Source organism: Carassius carassius, chromosome 44 (assembly GCF_963082965.1).
Source record: "Carassius carassius chromosome 44, fCarCar2.1, whole genome shotgun sequence".
Taxonomy (NCBI): Eukaryota; Metazoa; Chordata; class Actinopteri; order Cypriniformes; family Cyprinidae; genus Carassius; species Carassius carassius.
The window spans coordinates 3,542,036-3,551,856 of NC_081798.1; the positions used below are offsets into that span (position 1 = coordinate 3,542,036).

The following is a 9,821-nucleotide window of genomic DNA, read 5'->3' on the forward strand; positions in this document are numbered from 1 at the left end:
AAGTAAAAGGGAATTTTTGCCATCATTTATTGAGTCAGGTATAAAGTTTTAACATAGTTACAAGTATTTACATTCTTTTTGAGTTCATGATGATTCAAGAAGAGTGAGACACTAACAAATGAAAGAGGATGTAAAAATGGAGTTGGTTTCAGGGGTCAAATCCTGATAACTCTGAAGCACCACTTTACTAAAAGCTGCCCACCTCAGGCTAATGATGATTTGGTTGGAAAGCGATCCTAATAGGCTTGTACATTTAAGTTTATGATCTGTAAACAAGCCAACTAGCATCTCCGTCCAGCATGTTCCCATTTGAAGGTGAAGGCACGACATTAAGAGGTGTAGCAGGTAACCAAACGTGTTTTTTCTCATAAAGTGAGACAAGCTTCCCCTGCTGCTCTCATGTTGTGGTTTGTGGTGTTGCAGTAGTTAGCAGTTCATTCTGCCTCAGAAACACACGACTAGTAGCTACGCACAGACTAAACACCTTCAGCTCTCAGTTGTCTAGATGACTTTAAACACATCGACCGTTAATGTGAACTCTGGCTCGCCTGTGTATTGGTCATGTCTCATGAGTGAGGAGCTTTCTGAACACTAGAAGCAATGAGGATGAGAGTGGCTGTGCTGGTGCTTGTTGTTTTCGTCAGTTTGACTGAAGGTATGTATGTCATTGCTTTTGATAGTCATGTCTGTTAGCACATACACAACACCACAGATGATACTGAGATTAGATTGCTAGTGTTTTATGGAAGTAGTGATACAGATTTTAGATGATTGTGCTCTTGTGTTAGATGGTGTGTAGATTTTATCAGTGTTGTGACCTACAAGCGCCATTTGACAAAACCGCCATTAAAAAACTATAAACCACAGGATGTTAACAAATTACGCATTTTTGACGATGTTTTTATCATTACATCAGACCCCTTTAAAAAGTCACATACATATTGAAATGTAAACAGATGACTTCAAATGGTTACACACTATTGGTCGAAGGTTTGGAATAATTGAGATTTTTTAAATGTTATTTGATCAAAAATACTAAGTTGTGAAATATTATTACAATATAAACAAATGGTTTTCTATTTTAAAATATTTTAAAATGTAATTTATTCTTGTGATGAACTGCTGAATTTTTAGCATAATTTCTCCAGTCTTCAGTGTCACATGATCCTTCAGAAATCATTCTGATATGTCGATCTGGTGCATATTATTGTGTTGAAAACTATTTTTACTGCTTGATTTTTTTGTGGAAATATATATATATATATATGTGTGTGTGTTCATTTAAAAGGACAGCATTTATATAAACTTTTTTGCTATCACTTCAGATCATTTTTATACTTTCTTGATGAATAGTTATTTCTTAAAAAAAAAACTACTTACCCCAAACTTGAATGCTAGTTTGACATGGTTTCCAAAAAATATAATAAGCCGCAAAAACATTTCAACATTAATAATCATCATATTAGAATAATTTCTGTCACGAATGATGCTGAAAATTCAACGTTGCATTACAGGAATAAATTAAATTCAATAAAAAAAAATTTAAAAAAAAGTGCAATAATATTTCAGTATTACTGAATCCAATAATTTGGATCAAATAAATTCAGCCATGGCAAATAATGAGACTTCTTTAAAAAACTATGAAAAAATTAGTAATGCATTGTATTTGTTTTTTTTTTCATTTTTGTATTTTTTGTTTAAAAAAACAAAAACAAAGTGAAAGTGACTTGACATACAGCCAAGTATGGTGACCTACTCAGATTTCGTGCTCTGCATTTAACCCATCCAAAGTGCACACACACAGCTGACACACATATTCTATATGTCTATACTTTTTGTGAAAGCTCCTGTCACCAAGACAAATGCCTTCTGTGTGTGTGTGTGTAAACAAACTGTACTTGACAATAAAGCTCCTTCAGATTTCAATTTCTGAGTTAGTTACAGTCAAACTTGCAGATGCTGATTTTTTACATTATTTAAATGTTCTTAAAGCAGCACGATGTGTTCCTACAAGTAGTCCACACTGTTACAAATCTTCAACTAAACCTTCAGAGGACTTCATTTGTGAATGGGACGAGAGAAACCCTGAGAAGGGTCAAAAACACACTCTCCATATTTGGTGAGTTCAATCAACACGAGGCATGACAGTAACACAAACCAATCATGTTGTCTTCATAGTTGCAAGAAAGTGTATATGCGTTCCACTGTGTGTAAAAAAACCTGGATTTAACAGATACTGAGGCTTGATAATGCATGTCAGTCATCATAAATCTAACTTTCACAGGGACCCTGAAAAAAACAGTTTCCGTATGCATGTGAAGTCCATCAAACCAGCACAGGCAGACCTTTTCTTGGAGGAACTAGGAACCCCATTAAGAAAGACAGAAATATGGGTACAGACACAAGTGGGCAACCTCACATGTAATTCTACCAAAACTTCAGTCATCCTTGAATGCATGGGTAAGTTTCAAAGACTATAGAATACCCAAGACGTGTCACTCGTATAGTTTTGAATGGGGAAAAATGCAATGCTAAATATGGCGACTCGATCACAAGAAGCCCCGCCTTCTGAATGAAAGAGCCAATCACTAATTGGTAAAGTCAGTGTGTCACTGCATTAGAAGGGACATGTGCACTGGCTGATATTAGCCTGAAAAAAAAGTAAGCTTCTTATAAAGCTATTTGAGCAAAAGCAACAACATTTATGACATTGTTGTTGTCAGATTTCTTTGGTGATTTCAAATATGAAATTTTATCGTAAGCTTAGTGAACAGTTTTGGAGAATTTGATGTTTCCCCATTCAAAGAGATGAAACGAGAGGGGTTTCAAAGATGGCCATCGAGTGACATGACTTGTCTTAAAGGGACTTAAATTTATACTAGATTAATGATGGCCAATATACATATGGTGGGATCAGAAATCAATGAAGCATAACATTTTGCTAATGTATACTTATGTTGCCAACAGTCAAATACAGTAAACCTTGCATTATCAGCATGAAAAGGTCAGCTGGAATCCTGAATCTCACACTGGACAAACCGAAGGATAACAGGGGTGCTATATATGAGATCAGATGGAGAGAAAGAGACTCTGAATGGCAGAATGTAAGACGTTTCAGAAATCTGATATTTTTAAATTCTGAAATTAATCTGTTATTTTGCTAATGTTATGTTCTCCGATTGTAGAAAACGTTTGAAACCAAGGACAGCACTACTGAAGGTTAGAGTCCTTATTCTTTTAATAATTATTATACATGTGCAGAAATAAAGTAGTCCGAATGGTCTGATCAGTGATTTGTCCTTGTGTTTATAAAAAAAAGAGTTGACTTTTTCATTTTCAACCAAAACAATATATATATATATTTTAAATAAAACAATATGAAATGCTTTGAAAAATACTATGAAACATTATGCAATTTCTAGAACTCAAAAAAAATAAATAAAATAAATATATATATATATATATATATATATATATATATATATATATATATATATATATATTCCAACCATTTTGTACAAACATTTTTTCATGACAATGTGCTGTTCAACAAACCCTGCATCTGACAAGTGCATGAAAATATAACCAGAGCAACAGGTTTTGCAGTCACGTATTTCTAATGAGGTTGAAATTTTGTGCCCATCCTTCCAAAAATAGAAAAAAACTGATTGAGATGTGCTTGTAGATTTCCACATGCTACATCTACAGAACCAGACTGTCTACCAGATCCAGCTGAGGCGGCAGGCCAAACTGCATGCACATCAATGTGAAGACTCACTACATGCTCTCTGGAGTGACTGGAGCCAAACGGTGGATGTTCCCTCAGGTTCGATTTCAGCTGTATCCGGCAATGAGTGCTGCAGTTTCACAGTGAGAAGTAAGTGAATAAGTGAAAATATTCGTTAACAGATGTCACCTCTCTACAGAAATCAGGCGCGGACCTGTAATACGCCGGGAAGAAAATGACCTGAAAAATGGTAGCAGGGAAATTAATCTCTTCTGGGATGTAAGTATTAAAGGAATAGGGTACATCAGAAATGATTTTGTGGGGTCGAAGATAAATCAGATTTGATTTCAATGATGCTAAAATGTAGTTTTCTTTAGGCTCCACCTCCTGAAGAGTCTGTAGGGGGTGTAAAGTACATCCTGAAATTCTGGGATTGGCCTTGTGAGAAAAACAAGAAAAAGAAACATAAAACTAAGGATCAAAGCTATAATACAACAATAGCATATTCAGAGGTCAATATTTCCATTGTTGCATCTAACAATGTTGGACATTCACCACGACAGCATATCGTCATTCCTGCTGTGAAGCATCTGAACTGTAAGTGTTAGCGTGGGTTTTCAGGTACAATGTGTGTTAGAGTATGAGTATGAGCGCTTATCGCAGGATGCAAGCTGTGGGGGTTTTTGGTGACTGAGAGTCTTTTAGTGTTGTTAAAAATTGCTCTTTCAAAATATGCCACAAGTTTTTTTTTGGTAAAACTGAGAAAAAAAACCTTGAGAGGAAACCGTAAAGTGGAAACTCATATGAAATTTTGTCTTTTCAGATTGCAACTCTGACATGCCCTTAAATATCATCATGGCTGATAATAAAACCTGCTTAGAATGGTACAAGCTGGAAGACGGTGAGACCCGACCAGAGACAATACATAGCTCAGGCAAAAAATTGTTCAAGGACATTAAAGATGGTATATTCGTCCATTCATCCAATTTAAAGCATTTTATTATGTGTCATATTAGCTAACTCCTGTCTCTGGTTTTAATTACAGAGGTTGAGCATTATGTTCGTCATTATTACTTTCTTCACACCATAAGAAATAAACGGTATCAAACTGCCATTATGTGTCCTTTTTACTCAAAACAGAAAGGTAAGTTCAGACTGAGGATGTGCCAGTAAATTTGGTTAATTAATTTCGTGTTATGCTCAATAAATGACTGAAATAAAAATACGATTTTGTTTACAAATGTAAAAATGAAACAGTAACATCTAAAATGAAGCGGAAAATGCTTGAAGGTAATCTTTATAATGTACAGTATGAAAAATGGATATATTTGAACATACACGTGTTATCCAAACTTAAGTGGTTGTAATTCATAAATGCTAATGATAGTCTCCTGAAGTAAAATCAAAAACACAAATCTAACTGTTACGTTCCAAATTTGAAATTGACATCACAAAAAGTGAGGTTCCTGTGTTAAGGCGATATACCAAAAATAGCCAAAATATTCCAAAGATAAGTAAAACGAAAGATTAGAAAAAGTTCAGATTCGTTTTTAACATTTTGTAATATGACACTTGACACCATCCATAGGGGAATGAGCTCACTTAAAGGTTTTAAAGTATCATTTCCACGGTAATACAATGTCTGATTTCAAAAGTTTTCACCAGATGCATTTTGAGTGTTTAAGCTTTTGAATTTAGGATAATTAATAAAATATGTGAAAAGCAATAAATAAAAAGCACCACAGGTTAAAGATTAACTTTCAATGGGTGTTTCACGATGAATAAATGTCAAAATAATGAAAATTAGATGATTAAATGTCCAATATTGCCTGATATTGATCAATTTAAAACATAACTGATATGGTACAATGAGGTGCATCCCTTGTTTAGACTATTTAGAGTAGGTTATTTAAAAAAATGTGATTTCTAATTTCACAATGGAACATTTGCATTTGTTTTAGCCCCTATTCATGGTCCAGCCAATGTGAATATTTCTGACATCACACATGAATCAGCTGTGGTAAGCTGGCTTTCCATTCCTGTGGCGGCGCAGCAAGGATTTCTACAGCATTATGGCATTTGGATATCTGGACAGGGAAACACAAGTAAGCTGAACGTTTATAGTATTACTATTTGCTGTGGACAGTTTTTACTTGTATGTCTAATCCATTACAGACATATCAATGTTTTGCTTTCTGTTCCTCCTGCTTCAGAGTTCCATCAAGTCCCAGCAAATCAAACCAGCTTCCTGATCAAGGAGCTCCACCCAGGGGCCTCTTACACTGTATCTATATCTGGAAGGACAGAAGCTGGTAATGGGCCGAACTCAACGGTGAACTTTGAAACACACTCCAAAGAAATGGGTACTGAAGCACAGTCACTGCCAAATGAAAATGATTAAGCAGAACTGAAAGGTTTATTTTGACTGTCTGCTTTTTGTCAAAGAAACACAATGAGGTGTGAGAATATACCTGCCAACAGCAAATGTGTTCTGCCATTTCATTCAGGCTTATCGTGGCAGGACCAAACCATCCTGATCGTCTGTGTGGTGGCCCTCTTGTGTACTGTAATCTGCTCTGTAGCTGCCAGGAGGTGAGATTACCATAAACCAGAAAGCCTGACTGAAGGCCAAGATATGTTATATTGTTCATAACCTGCAGCTTGACTGGCAGAGCATAGAGCTAGCACCACCAAGATCATGGGATCGACTGCCAGGGATGCCAAAAAAAATATTTATTGAAAAAATATTGTATTGCTGCGACTTTCATTTTAATAATTTTGACTTTATTCTCAAAATATTACTGTAAAATAAATAAATTGTTCTTGTCATTTTGACTTTCTTAAAACATTACAACTGTTATCTCGCATTGCTGCGTTGAATTTACTCTCAAAATAATACTTTATTCTAGTAAATCTGAATCCATTCCTAAAATATTACAACTTTAATCTTGTATTGCTCTGATTTTCTGATCATTTTGACTTAGTTCTAAAAATATTACAACTTTGATCCCATAATATCACTTTTTTTTATGTTCAAAATAACTACATTCTAATAATTTTGAGTTTATTCATAAATTATTACAACTTTAATCTTGAATGTGCTAATTTGAACTTTTCTTTGAAATATTACACCTTTAACCTAATATTGTCATAATTTATTGTTAAAATACTGCTTTATTCTTGTCATTTTGATGTATTCTTAAAACATTAAAAATTTATTCTTCTTATTGTAAATTTTTTTTCATATTATGATTTTAATATCATATTACAGTGACTTGATCTCATCATTTTGACTTTATTCTCAAAACATTACAACTTTAATCTTGTATTGGTCATATTTTTGAGTTTTTCAAAACATTACAACTTTAATCTTGTATTGGTCATATTTTTGAGTTTTTCTAAATATCACAACTTTATTCTTGTAATACAATGACTTAATTTGCATCATTTTGACTTTATTCTTAAAGCATTACAACTTTAATCTTTACCATAATCTAGACTATTCTTAAAATATTAAAGAGAAATTCTTGAAATTAGTTTTTCTCATTTTTTAATTAGTTTATTCCAACTTTATTCCAAAATATTATTTAATTTAATAATTTTGACTTAATTTTCAAAATATTACAACCTTATTCTTATAATACTATAACTTTATTCCAATACTACTTCTCTAATCTAATTATTTAGACTTTTAGATTTTTTAAATATTACAACTTTGCTCTTGTATTATTACAATGTTGTTTTTGTAATTATGAATTTATTTTCAAAATATTTGTTCTTGCAATACTGACTATTCTTGTACTAATTTAGATTTTATTAAATATATTACAACTTTAATCTAGTGTAACCCATATATTCACACACACACACACACACACACACACACACATACATATATTTACACTTCTGTTAAATGTATTTACATATTTATGTTAAATGTCTGTGACTGTCTCTTTACTTTACAGATTGAAGCTGCTACCTGAGGTACCCATCCCTGTGATTGATGCAGCAGAATTCAGATGTCCGGAAGAGCAGGTTAGTAACACGAACTGCTGAAGAATCAAAGCATTTCCAACAAAACAGCCTTAATATTTTAAAAAGGCTCGACAGAATATATTATAATGACCCAAATTCTGAAATCTCCCTTCACTGTCAGCAGACAAAAATCTGTGGTGAGTTCAAAATACCAACCACAACACGTCTCATCAGCACATTTGCAGTGACTTACCTTGAAAGCAGCTATCGGACAGAGAAAAAGAGTAAAGGAAAGCTCTGCTGCATCTCACAGAGCTCACCCTATTTACATAAATTATAGATTGACCTACTAATAAATTTGATGCAAAGTATATTTTGTAATTAAATCAATTGTTTTGTGCATGAGTCATTAGTGCAAGTTATTCCAAATGAGAAACATTTGTGTCGCAGGACCAGAGGCCGATGTTGGAGGAGGTGCATGAGTTCATTCTCTTACTGCGCCAAGATCTCAGCAAACGCAGGGAGAACGTGACTCCTGAGCAGAGCACTTTACTGCAAGACTTTGGGCTTGTTGTCTTTGAAGAGGAGGATGAGGAAGATGGAGAGGGTGGAGTTACTGACTTCAGCTCTATGAAATCCTGTTGCTATCCGAATCCTAGCTACAGAGGACAGATGCTACAGCTGCCAGAGCCTTTTCACATGACAGACAGCACTTCAAGGGACAATGAAACAGAGCCCACCTACAGAGATGGCCTGTTCTTTGAAACACGAGTCTTGGAGTGTGACATAACGTCACTATAATAGAACCTGACTGTAGGGACAAATAAACAACCCTAAACAAACCTCCTCTTTCTGCTGCATGTGTCTTCTGTACAGGCAGGTGCAGGGCATCTTTAGCTTGTCTTTAAAGTGCACCTGAAAAATAATGCTGGAAATCACCCAGTTCTGAGAAGAGAGTGCGATTCTCAGCAGTTACTGAGGTTTCAAACACATTCTCACTCTTAAGCTTTTGTTGTGGTCACTGACGTCACATTCTGGATTCTCATTATGTCTATATATGAAGTATACTGCTTATTGGTGTTTTTAGTGATAAAGTTACCGTTATTGTACTCTTCACATACAGGTGCATCACAGTTAAATGTTAAGGGTTAGTTAGATTTTTTTTCTAAGAAATTAATACCTTTCTTTTATTCAGAAAGGATGCATTAAATTGATCAAAAGTGACAGAAAAGACTTTTATATTAATAAATAAATGTATTATTTTTTAAATAAATGCTGTTCTTTTGAACTTTCTTTTCAGCAGAGAAACCAAGAGAAATTCTCTTCAGAAACAATAACCACAAAAATATTAAAATATTTAAACTTTTTTAAACATCAGTAATAAAGAGAAATGTTATTAATATAATTTTATTATTATAAATGTATATAATAATTATCATTTGTAGTATAACATTTATAGTACACAGCTGAGTATATATTTATACATTTACAGTTTTGTCCACTAGGGAGAGCTATTCAATCTCTCAGAAAAGATATTTAAATAAACAGACAGACATCACAAAACCAAGAGTTTGGGGTTTTACTATATTAACCATAGTTACTACAGTTTATATTGCTACTGTAAAACCATTATAAATCTGTATGGAATCTACATCTGAGTTGCAAGTAGTTGAATATGAATCATCTTTGTTTTTTACCTCTTTTTTTTTTTACATTCTTAAGTACTGACAACAAATGTTGGTACCCTCATTTAATTTAAAAATATTCTTATTTTTTAAAGATTACCGACATTTTAGTCTGTTATCAGATTTTTAACAACACTTCTTTAACTATACTTTTCACGCTAAAAAAAAAAACAAACAGAAAAAAAAACAGAAAAAAGAAAAAAAGGGAGAAAAGTTGTGAGGCGGAACCATTTCAAAAAGTACAAATAAGTACCAATGCACGCCTCAGGGGCAGATGACGTACAAAGATGTACATTTTAAAGAATGTTCTTCTGTACCTATTTTTTTCTGAGAGTGTTCATAAACAGGGTAACAAAAAAGTGAAAATTATTATTATGGAAAAGAAATGATTCATTGAATTTACAAAAAAAAAAAAAAAAAAGTAATGTAAGGGA

The 9,821-nt window shown here is 33.5% G+C and overlaps 1 protein-coding gene across 2 annotated transcripts; it reads left to right on the forward strand.

Annotated features, from left to right (window-relative positions):
* Positions 1 to 403: 403 nt before the first annotated feature.
* On the forward strand, positions 404 to 9,231 carry LOC132126306 (interleukin-12 receptor subunit beta-1-like). Of its 2 annotated transcripts, none has more exons than XM_059537491.1 (15): positions 404 to 655; positions 1,996 to 2,119; positions 2,285 to 2,460; positions 2,968 to 3,104; positions 3,186 to 3,219; positions 3,686 to 3,826; positions 3,927 to 4,006; positions 4,105 to 4,324; positions 4,551 to 4,691; positions 4,773 to 4,871; positions 5,689 to 5,832; positions 5,941 to 6,090; positions 6,235 to 6,319; positions 7,693 to 7,762; positions 8,153 to 9,231. In XM_059537491.1, the coding sequence occupies exons 1-15, from the start codon at positions 601 to 603 to the stop codon at positions 8,501 to 8,503; spliced, it is 2,007 nt and encodes a 668-aa protein (XP_059393474.1). In that variant the 5' UTR covers positions 404 to 600; the 3' UTR covers positions 8,504 to 9,231. The 2 variants fall into 2 exon arrangements, with proteins under 2 accessions (XP_059393474.1, XP_059393473.1); XM_059537490.1 differs by having other exon boundaries at positions 405 to 655; positions 1,993 to 2,119; positions 8,153 to 9,230.
* Positions 9,232 to 9,821: the final 590 nt, after the last annotated feature.